Below are 14,057 nucleotides of genomic sequence, written 5' to 3' on the forward strand. Positions count from 1 at the left end.
CTCTATCCATAGCCCACGCCTCGCAACCATACAACATTGTTGGAACCACTATTCCTTCAAACATACCCATTTTTGCTTTCCGAGATAATGTTCTCGACTTCCACACATTTTTCAAGGCTCCCAAAATTTTCGCCCCCTCCCCCACCCTATGATCCACTTCCGCTTCCATGGTTCCATCCGCTGACAGATCCACTCCCAGATATCTAAAACACTTCACTTCCTCCAGTTTTTCTCCATTCAAACTCACCTCCCAATTGACTTGACCCTCACCCCTACTGTACCTAATAACCTTGCTCTTATTCACATTTACTCTTAACTTTCTTCTTCCACACACTTTACCAAACTCAGTCACCAGCTTCTGCAGTTTCTCACATGAATCAGCCACCAGCGCTGTATCATCAGCGAACAACAACTGACTCACTTCCCAAGCTCTCTCATCCCCAACAGACTTCATACTTGCCCCTCTTTCCAGGACTCTTGCATTTACCTCCCTAACAACCCCATCCATAAACAAATTAAACAACCATGGAGACATCACACACCCCTGCCGCAAACCTACATTCACTGAGAACCAATCACTTTCCTCTCTTCCTACACGTACACATGCCTTACATCCTCGATAAAAACTTTTCACTGCTTCTAACAACTTGCCTCCCACACCATATATTCTTAATACCTTCCACAGAGCATCTCTATCAACTCTATCATATGCCTTCTCCAGATCCATAAATGCTACATACAAATCCATTTGCTTTTCTAAGTATTTCTCACATACATTCTTCAAAGCAAACACCTGATCCACACATCCTCTACCACTTCTGAAACCGCATTGCTCTTCCCCAATCTGATGCTCTGTACATGCCTTCACCCTCTCAATCAATACCCTCCCATATAATTTACCAGGAATACTCAACAAACTTATACCTCTGTAATTTGAGCACTCACTCTTATCCCCTTTGCCTTTGTACAATGGCACTATGCACGCATTCCGCCAATCCTCAGGCACCTCACCATGAGTCATACATACATTAAATAACCTTACCAACCAGTCAACAATACAGTCACCCCCTTTTTTAATAAATTCCACTGCAATACCATCCAAACCTGCTGCCTTGCCGGCTTTCATCTTCCGCAAAGCTTTTACTACCTCTTCTCTGTTTACCAAATCATTTTCCCTAACCCTCTCACTTTGCACACCACCTCGACCAAAACACCCTATATCTGCCACTCTGTCATCAGACACATTCAACAAACCTTCAAAATACTCATTCCATCTCCTTCTCACATCACCGCTACTTGTTATCACCTCCCCATTTACGCCCTTCACTGAAGTTCCCATTAGCTCCCTTGTCTTATGCACCCTATTTACCTCCTTCCAGAACATCTTTTTATTCTCCCTAAAATTTACTGATAGTCTCTCACCCCAACTCTCATTTGCCCTTTTTTTCACCTCTTGCACCTTTCTCTTGACCTCCTGTCTCTTTCTTTTATATCATTCAGATATATTGGTAATATTTTCCCTGGGGATAGGGGAGAAAGAATACTTCCCACGTATTCCCTGCGTGTCGTAGAAGGCGACTAAAAGGGGAGGGAGCGGGGGGCTGGAAATCCTCCCCTCTGGTTTTTTTTTTTTTTTTTTTCTTAGTTTTCCAAAAGAAGGAACAGAGAATTGGGCCAGGTGAGGGTATTCCCTCAAAGGCCCAGTCCTCTGTTCTTAACGCTACCTCGCTAATGCGGGAAATGGCGAATAATTTGAAAAAAAGAAAAAAAAAAGACACCTAGAGACTGAGTGTGAATGAATGTTGCCTTTTTTGTCTTTTCCTAGCGCTACCTCACACGCACACGCGGGGGGAGGGGGTTTAATTTCATGTGTGATGGGGTGGCAACGAGAATGGATGAAGGCAGCAAGTATGAACATGTACATGTGTATAAATGTATACGTCTATGTATGTATATGTATGTGTACATTGAAATGTATAGGTATGTATATGTGCATGTGTGGGCGTTGATGTACGTACATGTGTATGTGGGTAGGTTGGGCCATTCTTTCGTCTGTTTCCTTGTGCTACCTCGTTAACGTGGGAGACAGTGACTAAGTATAATAAATGAGAAGTTATGTGGTGTGAGGAATACATTACATGGTGTGCCAGTGAAAGTCTTTTACGATATAATGGCTTGCAGAATGCATGCACACAATAAGCTGGTCAAGTAGATATATGGCAGCAAAGTAAAAGGAGGAGAGGTAGATTAAGGAGAAAGACAGATGTAGGTAGAAAAATAACTAAGTTTATGGATTTTTCAGATGTAGTTGCTGAAGTTATGACTGGAAATCAATGCAAAGGAAGCATTTTGTATATGACTGAAAATCTGATGCAGTGGAAGCATTCTGTGTATGGTTGTGATATAAATGGAAATTGTGGTCTTATTTGATTATTTCATCTATCTATCTATCTATATCTCTGATACCTGTTCCAACTGGAACTCTCTCAAATGGGTGGCCACCCTCATCAACAAAGTCTCCAAAACTGTAAAACTCCTTAGCCTCTAGTTCCTCACCCTTAACTGGCAGAGGGCAACTCTAATGCTCCTACTTACTAATTCTACCTAATGTTTTACCTCAACATATTAGGTATGGGTTGACAGTGTGTATAAAAGAATTCAAAAGGCTATACGCACTTGATTCATCCTATGAAAATGAGAATGGACTAATAATTCTAAAAAAGAAAGATTAACCATGCAATTTCAACATTACTACCATGTGTTAAGTGGGAGACCCTGAAAGACTAACAAAAGAGAATGAAATGCTGGTGTGACATAGAATATTATATAACACTGAAAAGTACATTACTAAAAAATAATTTTCTAATTGAAATATCCTTCATTATGGTGTATATTTTCTTCTTAAACCACCAACTCTCATATCACTATGCTGTCAATTAAAATCGCTAACTACTATACCACTGTACCATATTCTTTTTGAAATGGCTACTAATCTACAATAGTATCATCTTTTCAAATGGCAAATCTTTACTACTAGACTATCTCCTTGTGAATTGTTTACCACTACCATTTTCTTTGAAATGGCTTATCTTCTACCTCTGTACCATTTTCTTTAGATATGGTTACTCTTCTACCTCTGTACCATTTTCTTTTTAAATGGCTACTCTTCATCCACTTTCTAAATATCTTTAGAAATGTATAATCTTCCACCACTTCATCAACTTACTTTAAAGCAGCTGATCTTCTAAACTAATCTGGAGTATATGAATTACTGTGAGAGACTGAAAGGGCTTAAACTTTACAGAGAAAGAAGAAAAAGAACAAGATATAAGATAATAAATGCATGACAACAGATAAGCATCTCATCAAGGATGATACAAAATTATCACATCTGGAATCATTTCTGGAAACATAAGACATCAGCCAAATCTTTAAGTGTGTTCCACAAAGAAGCTTGTGAGAAATGAGAAACATGCAAGAACTGACCACAGAAACATTCAAAAGAAAGTTGGACATGTATCATCATCTTTTGAAATGAATGATCTCTACCAAAGCATCATCTTTTGAAATGATTACTCTTTTACCAATGTACCATCTGAAATGGCTAAAATTCTGCACCACATCATCTCCCTTTGAATACTTCTACTGAATTACTATATTCAGAAACCACTATGATTTATCAGTTTAATACAGATAATTTTTTTTTTTCTTTTTGCTTTGTCGCTGTCTCCCGCGTTTGCGAGGTAGCGCAAGGAAACAGATGAAAGAAATGGCCCAACCCACCCCCATACACATGTATATACATACGTCCACACACGCAAATATACATACCTGCACAGCTTTCCATGGTTTACCCCAGACGCTTCACATGCCCTGATTCAATCCACTGACAGCACGTCAACCCCGGTATACCACATCGATCCAATTCACTCTATTCCTTGCCCTCCTTTCACCCTCCTACATGTTCAGGCCCCGATCACACAAAATCTTTTTCACTCCATCTTTCCACCTCCAATTTGGTCTCCCACTTCTCATTCCCTCCACCTCCGACACATATATCCTCTTGGTCAATCTTTCCTCACTCATTCTCTCCATGTGCCCAAACCATTTCAAAACACCCTCCTCTGCTCTCTCAACCATGCTCTTTTTATTTCCACACATCTCTCTTACCCTTACGTTACTTACTCGATCAAACCACCTCACACCACACATTGTCCTCAAACATCTCATTTCCAGCACATCCATCCTCCTGCGCACAACTCTATCCATAGCCCACGCCTCGCAACCATACAACATTGTTGGAACCACTATTCCTTCAAACATACCCATTTTTGCTTTCCAAGATAATGTTCTCGACTTCCACACATTCTTCAAGGCTCCCAGAATTTTCGCCCCCTCCCCCACCCTATGATCCACTTCCGCTTCCATGGTTCCATCCGCTGCCAGATCCACTCCCAGATATCTAAAACACTTTACTTCCTCCAGTTTTTCTCCATTCAAACTTACCTCCCAATTGACTTGACCCTCAACCCTACTGTACCTAATTACTTTGCTCTTATTCACATTTACTCTTAACTTTCTTCTTTCACACACTTTACCAAACTCAGTTACCAGCTTCTGCAGTTTCTCACATGAATCAGCCACCAGCGCTGTATCATCAGCGAACAACAACTGACTCACTTCCCAAGCTCTCTCATCCCCAACAGACTTCATACTTGCCCCTCTTTCCAAAACTCTTGCATTCACCTCCCTAACAGCCCCATCCATAAACAAATTAAACAACCATGGAGACATCACACACCCCCGCCGCAAACCTACATTCACTGAGAACCAATCACTTTCCTCTCTTCCTACACGTACACATGCCTTACATCCTCGATAAAAACTTTTCACTGCTTCTAACAACTTGCCTCCCACACCATATATTCTTAATACCTTCCACAGAGCATCTCTATCAACTCTATCATATGCCTTCTCCAGATCCATACATGCTACATACAAATCCATTTGCTTTTCTAAGTATTTCTCACATACATTCTTCAAAGCAAACACCTGATCCACACATCCTCTACCACTTCTGAAACCACACTGCTCTTCCCCAATCTGATGCTCTGTACATGCCTTCACCCTCTCAATCAATACAGATAATATATCATGATAAAAGTGAATATGGCAAAGGATGTGGTTATCAAAGAAATTCTGTACTGAGAGAAATGGTTTATAAAAGAAGGAATGCTAAGGGGGCAAGTATTGATGGATGACTGACTCTTCATGGACTGACTAAAAAAGAGTACGTAACTGAGCAAGAGAAGGTAAGGTATAAAGGAAGATACAGAATAAGGTGAAAATAAAGACTGTGGCAGTAAAAGTGTGAGACGAGACAAGTATTTCAATAGGAAATCTAGTGAAATGCACCAAACAGTAACTTATGAAGATTCTGACTGAGCCATCTTGTTGAACATTAGGAGAAAGATTACTAAGTACAGACTGGCTGAATCCTATTGTGCAACTAAAGCAAAACTAAAACAAACCTGAGGTAATGTAGATCTGATATCTCCTTCATGCACAACCAGCAAAACTCTGCTCCACATACACTACAGGTCATATGATTGCAGGAACCATCGTCCATCTTCACAATCAATACTTGACACCTTGGGCAAGCTTTAACATCATCACCTGAAATAATGGCTTTAAGTATTTGGTTTCTAATTTCAAAATACTGGAAATGATAAAAAAAAAATTACACTCAGAAAAAATCCGAAAATTAACTTTCAAATCAAGGTTTTCAGCTATCACATTTTATATGTGGAAAAAATCCTCTTACTCAGTTATGGTGCAGTTATCATATGTTTTGCAGTGTGGTACACTCTTCCACATCAGTTGAACAGGATTTGCCTTCCCAGTTTACCAATGCTAATGAAAGTGGAGAAACTCAACTTTTGCTTGATGTCTGTACTTTGAGGAGTTTTCCTTAATTCTGTTCTGGGTAATATTTTTCCTTTACCAGTAACTAGCCATGGGCTCTAGGCAGTCTCAAAAGAAAAGGCCTATATACTTGCTTGGGAGCATGAAAATACTGGAAATACTGACTGAGATGAGTCCACCATCTGGATACTAGGTGGGCCTTCCCTCTAACATCGCACACACACACACACATACACACACACAACACAGACCTCCGTGGTGTAACGGTTAGCATTACTGATCATCACACATGTATGGGTTGCCTCAGATCAAACCCACATAGGTTCAAATCCTGGTTGTAGTAGCCTGTTCACAGTCCACCCAGCACTTCATCCTCCCTAGGCAGTTGGTTGATAAAATGGGTACCTGGCAAAGACATGAGCACATCTGTGTGTGCATGTGTGTGTGCAGGCACATGTGCATAGAAGCAAAGACAGTACATATATGCAAGGTTAAGAGATGGGGGCAATATAAGTATAAAAACTCTCCATATAACACATAGAGTAATCACACATGCCCATCCACACAGTGGGATCAGCTGGAAAGAACACAGAAAAGAGCATGCAGAATCATCATAGGCCCATCATACATCACCTATCAAAATGCCCTCATCTTCCTGAACCTAACCACCCTCATCAACCAACATTACCAGCTCACATAGCAGTCTGGCAATAAACTGCTGAAACACCCCCATCACCACGAACTCTTAGACTCAAAAGCACCAACCCCCATTGAACCACCGTTCGACATCACAATCAACTTGTACCAATCGGAGCTCATACAGACAGATATGAGAACAGTCCTACACCTACCATTGTGAACGTCATAAATAATCCATGAACAAGGGCACAGCTAAGCAAGCAAACAGCTCAGTTTTCTCTAACACCATGTGGTATGTCAATTCTATTTTATGGTTACTATTTATCACTTTATGTTCAATTGATTATCATTAAGTGCATAAAGTGTAAACCATAGTATTCACTTTGTAAACCTTCCAGTATATCTGCCACCCTGACTAGGCAGAAGTGCCTCAGCCATGTGCTCAATAAAATGTTGAAAATATCCAGCCTTACCTTGATGTGTTAACTAATTTCTATTATGACCTCCCAGTACTGTAATATCTGTAATATGTAAACTGTATTTTAAGCTGAATGGCAGGCTAAATTCAATACACTATTCTTTAACTAATTTCTATTATGACCTCCCAGTACTGTAATATCTGTAATATGTAAACTGTATTTTAAGCTGAATGGCAGGCTAAATTCAATACACTATTCTTTATTCATTACCTGAGAAGCTGGATCTGGTTGACCTATTCATTTATTTACTTATCTAATTCATCCGAGAAGCTGGATCTGGTCAATCTACAAAGACTACAAAGACAACTGATAACCTGATAGGGATGATTCTTTCAGTAACTCACACTTCATCAGTACCATGAATCAAGGAAACCCTAAAAGCATTTGGCAGTCAACAATGCTGGCTTATGTAAATATGTGTGATATTTTAGCAAGCTTACACTTGACTAATGATTCAAAGTGTGTGAATGATGCCATTCTTCATCTGTTCCTAACACTACCTCACCAACAGCAAACAGGAATAAGGAGAAAAAAGTACAATATAAAAACAAATATAGCTATAGGCTAAGTTGAAGAGGCATGTTGGTAAATATAGCTTTCACTGACTTGGCAATATGGTACCAAGAATAAATGAACAATGGCCCAGCTATAAACATCTGCTATCCAGCTGTTAAAAAGAATACACCAAAATCAGAGCACATCATTCACAGGCTACTCCATGGTTTACCTCAACCACATCACACACCCTGATTCAGCCCAGTGACAGCACATTGCCCCCATTCATCAGATCAATCCATTTCATTCTATATCATACACAACTCACAGCTTCCTGAAAGTTTAGGGCTTCACAATTACCATTGTATTTTTAAGGACAAAAGTGAGACTGAGTCTCAAACGCCACTCTTAAACACTATTTCAAATACAGTATTTAACAAAGGATTATTTATTCATTTTGCTTTGTCGCTGTCTCCCGTGTTTGTGAGGTAGCGCAAGGAAACAGACGAAAGAAATGGCCCAACCCACACCCATACACATGTATATACATACACGTCCCCACATGCAAATATACATACCCATACATCTCAATGTACACATATATATACACACACAGACATATACATATATACACATGCACACAATTCACACTGTCTGCCTTTATTCATTCCCATCGCCACCTCGCCACACATGGAATAACATCCCCCTCCCCCCTCATGTGTGCAAGGTAGTGCTAGGAAAAGACAACAAAGGCCCCATTCGTTCACACTCAGTCTCTAGCTGTCATGCAATAATGCCCGAAACCACAGCTCCCTTTCCACATCCAGGCCCCACATAACTTTCCATGGTTTACCCCAGATGCTTCACATGCCCTGATTCAATCCATTGACAGCACTTCGACCCCGGTATACCACATCGATCCAATTCACTCTATTCCTTGCACGCCTTTCACCCTCCTGCATGTTCAGGCCCCAATCACTCAAAATCTTTTTCACTCCATCTTTCCACCTCCAGTTTGGTCTCCCACTTCCCCTCATTCCCTCCACCTCCGACACATATATCCTCTTGGTCAATCTTTCCTCACTCATTCTCTCCATGTGCCCAAACCATTTCAAAACACCCTCTTCTGCTCTCTCAACCACGCTCTTCTTATTTCCACACATCTCTCTTACCCTTACATTACTTACTCGATCAAACCACCTCACACCACACATTGTCCTCAAACATCTCATTTCCAGCACATCCACCCTCCTGCGCACAACTCTATCCATAGCCCACGCCTCGCAACCATACAACATTGTTGGAACCACTATTCCTTCAAACATACCCATTTTTGCTTTCCCAGATAATGTTCTCGACTTCCAAACATTCTTCAAGGCTCCCAGGATTTTCACCCCCTCCCCCATCTTATGATTTACTTCCGCTTCCATGGTTCCATCCGCTGCCAGATCCACTCCCAGATATCTAAAACACTTCCTCCAGTTTTTCTCCATTCAAACTTACCTCCCAATTGACTTGACCCTCAACCCTAATGTACCTAATAACCTTGCTCTTATTCACATTTACTCTTAACTTTATTCTTTCACACACTTTACCAAACTCAGTCACCAGCTTCTGCAGTTTCTCACATGAATCAGCCACCAGCGCTGTATCATCAGCGAACAACAACTGACTCACTTCCCAAGCTCTCTCATCCCCAACAGACTTCATACTTGCCCCTCTTTCCAAAACTCTTGCATTCACCTCCCTAACAACCCCATCCATAAACAAATCAAACAACCATGGAGACATCACACACCCCTGCCGCAAACCTACATTCACTGAGAACCAATCACTTTCCTCTCTTCCTACACGTACACATGCCTTACATCCTCGATAAAAACTTTTCACTGCCTCTAACAACTTGCCTCCCACACCATATATTCTTAGTACCTTCCACAGAGCATCTCTATCAACTCTATCATATGCCTTCTCCAGATCCATAAATGCTACATACAAATCCATTTGCTTTTCTAAGTATTTCTCACATACATTCTTCAAAGCAAACACCTGATCCACACATCCTCTACCACTTCTGAAACCACACTGCTCTTCCCCAATCTGATGCTCTGTACATGCCTTCACCCTCTCAATCAATACCCTCCCATATAATTTACCAGGAATACTCAACAAACTTATACCTCTGTAATTTGAGCACTCACTCTTATCCCCTTTGCCTTTATACAATGGCACTATGCAAGCATTCCGCCAATCCTCAGGCACCTCACCATGAGTCATACATACATTAAATAACCTTACCAACCAGTCAACAATACAGTCACCCACTTTTTTAATAAATTCCACTGCAATACCATCCAAACCTGCTGCCTTGCCAGCTTTCATCTTCTGCAAAGCTTTTACTACCTCTTCTCTGTTTACCAAATCATTTTCCCTAACCCTCTCACTTTGCACACCACCTCGACCAAAACACCCTATATCTGCCACTCTATCATCAAACACATTCAACAAACCTTCAAAATACTCACTCCATCTCCTTCTCACATCACCACTACTTGTTATCACCTCCCCATTAGCCCCCTTCACTGAAGTTCCCATTTGCTCCCTTGTCTTAAGCACTTATTTACCTCCTTCCAGAACATCTTTTTATTCTCCCTAAAATTTAATGATACTCTCTCACCCCAACTCTCATTTGCACTCTTTTTCACCTCTTGCACCTTTCTCTTGACCTCATGTCTCTTTGTTTTATACATCTCCCACTCATTTGCATTTTTTCCCTGCAAAAATTGTCCAAATGCCTCTCTCTTCTTTTTCACTGATAATCTTATTTCTTCATTAGAAAGGGTAGTGAGTGGTGGGATGAAGAAGTAAGAACAAAGGATTAACTGTTATAAATTTGAAATGTGAGAACAAGTGTGGGGATGGTAGAAGCACCCTACCACAAACTCAACATTACATATTCAAGCTCTCTCAAAGATGGGAAAAAATATGTAAATGAGGAAAGAGAACAGAATTCACTGAAAATTTTTTGAAATCTTTACTAATAAGAACACACCAATTTTCCATCTATCTATCAACATCTCTGACACCCATCCCCTTTGGGAACTCCCTCAAGGGGGTAGCCATGGCAAACGTCTCCTTAACTGCTGAACTCTAGTACCACTTCTTAGCCTTTAGTGCCTACCCTGAACAGGCCACAGGCAGAGAGTAACTCTAGCAGTGTTTTCATAGGCTCCTACCTAATGTTCCTACCAACTACTTCTACCTAATGTTCCTGCCTAATGTTACAAGCTACTACTTCTACCTAATAATCCTAACAAATGCTCCTACCTACTACTCCTACCTAATGTTTCTACCAAAAGCAAAGGTCTTATGTTCCTACCTCTACTACTTCTATCTATTACTCTTACCATTTTGCCAAAAGGCAGGGCTATCACAAAGCACTCACAGGTAAATCTACAGTTAAGAAGAATGAGTTGTGTGAGTTAAGCGTTGTCAATGTTATTTGAGAGTAGGATATCACCCATCTACGAGTGAGTGAGACAGAAAGAAATGACACCTACCTGGGTCAAGGGAGTGCAACTTAATAACCATTGAACTGCTGGCTCACTATGTAACCATCACTAACCCTCCCAATACCCAGGCAGGTAGTACTAGTAATATACATGATGGTCAATGACTGCCTACCAACTATAAATTATACCTTTTTCATCCTGTAACCTTGGGACATGGCTATAGCCGGACAACAGAAATTATTCCCTAAGGGGACCCTCTACGTAAACATGTGCAATTAAATCTCTCTTCATCTGGATATATTCATCTATAGAAATTCTTTCTTCCACTTCCTTGTTTTCTTCTGAACTTTCTTCAGGATCTTGTTTCTTCTCACCTTGCTGAACCATCTCTAAGATTTCTTGGTCATTTGGTTGATAAACATCAGGGTCATCATAATCAAAGTTCATTCATTCTTCCAGGTTTTCCTCTGTAATCTCTTTGGTTACTGCTAACATATACATATACCCTGGTGGCAAATTCAAAATGTGCCGGACCCTGGGAGTTGTCGGACTACAGAGCACCAGATTGGAGAGGTACAACCTGTACTACCTATTACACACACCAATTTATCCTGACAGTTTTACATTACAAATTTTATCATTTAAAAGATTTTCTATTTTAGATGCAGAAATATGTCAGCTGGTAACTGGCCATTTCAAGGCACCCACCTGAAATGTAACTGGACAGCAAACAGGTTACTTGTGCAACTTACTAGTTTGTATGTCGTGTAAGTAATTGAATGAAGAGAGAAGAACATTGGGTGAGCGCTGAGCTCTTGCCATATCACAGGTCTGATTTGGGTGCCACTCAGCTTTGCAGTGGTAGCAGAAATAACTTCCACATCCAGGACGTTCACACTTCAACTTGGGACATCCGGCACAGCCAGTAGCAACTACAGCATACCTATGTAAGAAAGTCAAATTAAAAACCTAGGTAATCTATTTACCTATTTTACTTGATCACCATTTCCTGCATCAGTGAGGTAGCACCAGGAAACAGACAAAGAATGGCCCATCCACTTATATACACAAATATATACATAAATGCCTACACATGCACATATATATATAAATATATATCAACATATACATACACAGACATATATACACATGTACATATTCATACTTGCTTGCCTTCATCAATTCCTGGCGCTACTCCATCCCACAACAAACAGCAATCACAACCCATTGCTTTAGCAAGGTAGTGCCAGGAAAACAGACAAAAAAAGGCTACATTCGTTCACACTCAGTCTCTAAATGTCATGTGTAATGCACTGAAACCACAGCTCCCTATCCACATCCAGGCCCCACATACCTTTCCATGGTTTATCCCAGACATTTCATGTAACCTGGTTCAGTCCATAGACAGCATGTCGACGCAGTATACCACATCGTTCCAATTCACTCTAGTCCTTGGTGACTGGATTTATTCTTACATGCATCATGGGAAGTGAGTCAGTTGTTGTTCGCTGATGATACAGCGCTGGTGGCTGATTCATGTGAGAAACTGCAGAAGCTGGTGACTGAGTTTGGAAAAGTGTGTGGAAGAAGAAAGTTAAGAGTAAATGTGAATAAGAGCAAGGTTATTAGGTACAGTAGGGTTGAGGGTCAAGTCAATTGGGAGGTGAGTTTGAATGGAGAAAAACTGGAGGAAGTGAAGTGTTTTAGATATCTGGGAGTGGATCTGGCAGCGGATGGAACCATGGAAGCGGAGGTGGATCATAGGGTGGGGGAGGGGGCGAAAATCCTGGGGGCCTTGAAGAATGTGTGGAAGTCAAGAACATTATCTCGGAAAGCAAAAATGGGTATGTTTGAAGGAATAGTGGTTCCAACAATGTTGTATGGTTGCGAGGCGTGGGCTATGGATAGAGTTGTGCGCAGGAGGATGGATGTGCTGGAAATGAGATGTTTGAGGACAATGTGTGGTGTGAGGTGGTTTGATCGAGTGAGCAACGTAAGGGTAAGAGAGATGTGTGGAAATAAAAAGAGCGTGGTTGAGAGAGCAGAAGAGGGTGTTTTGAAGTGGTTTGGGCATATGGAGAGGATGAGTGAGGAAAGATTGACCAAGAGGATATATGTGTCGGAGGTGGAGGGAACAAGGAGAAGAGGGAGACCAAATTGGAGGTGGAAAGATGGAGTGAAAAAGATTTTGTGTGATCGGGGCCTGAACATGCAGGAGGGTGAAAGGAGGGCAAGGAATAGAGTGAATTGGAGCGATGTGGTATACCGGGGTTGACGTGCTGTCAGTGGATTGAATCAAGGCATGTGAAGCGTCTGGGGTAAACCATGGAAAGCTGTGTAGGTATGTATATTTGCGTGTGTGGGCGTATGTATATACATGTGTATGGGGGGGGTTGGGCCATTTCTTTCGTCTGTTTCCTTGCGCTACCTCGCAAACGCGGGAGACAGCGACAAAGTATAATAAAAAAAAAAAATAATCATGAATGTACAGCACATGCTCCTACCTCACTCTTAAGAGTGGATGAAATCTCAAAGAAAGTCATTTAAAGCAAAATCATACAAAGCAATGATGGAATTCCATATGAACAGGGGAGCTAAGTTCCAGATCCCCTCTACCAGACCCAGTATTTCAAACATCTGAAGAAAAATAATAAATGACAAAAGCATACAAAACTTCTGGGAAAACATGCAAATGAGTAATATTTACCATTAAGGGCTGTAATTTTCAATATCAACCAATGTGCTGTGAGTGTTCAGCTATACAAGTTGGCATGAGGAGGAAGTGGTATTGGATCATCAAGGCTGTCTGCAGGAAAGGGCAGTGGGAATGTGGGTTCCATAAATGGGCTACCTGATGTAATCGTGACTGAGAGTGAGCTTATCGGATTCACAAAACTTTTAGTTTTATCAACATTCCTCCTGATCTACAGCATGCTGGACTAACCAATATTCATTTTATGCTGGAAAGCATACAAGTACACACATATAATGCTGTCAATGGAATGAA

The 14,057-nt window shown here is 40.9% G+C and overlaps 1 protein-coding gene across 1 annotated transcript in view; it reads right to left on the minus strand.

Annotated features, from left to right (window-relative positions):
* LOC139756061 (E3 ubiquitin-protein ligase RNF19B-like) overlaps positions 1 to 14,057 on the minus strand; it is a 176,795-nt gene that overhangs the window by 99,530 nt on the left and 63,208 nt on the right. Inside the window, exons 6-7 of the mRNA XM_071675061.1 lie at positions 11,803 to 11,993; positions 5,532 to 5,676 (exon numbers count right to left, since the gene is read on the minus strand). Of these exons, the coding sequence (XP_071531162.1) occupies positions 5,532 to 5,676; positions 11,803 to 11,993 (336 nt within the window). The remainder of the gene's footprint in view (positions 1 to 5,531; positions 5,677 to 11,802; positions 11,994 to 14,057) is intronic.

Source organism: Panulirus ornatus, chromosome 2, assembly GCF_036320965.1.
Source record: "Panulirus ornatus isolate Po-2019 chromosome 2, ASM3632096v1, whole genome shotgun sequence".
Lineage (NCBI taxonomy): Eukaryota > Metazoa > Arthropoda > Malacostraca > Decapoda > Palinuridae > Panulirus > Panulirus ornatus.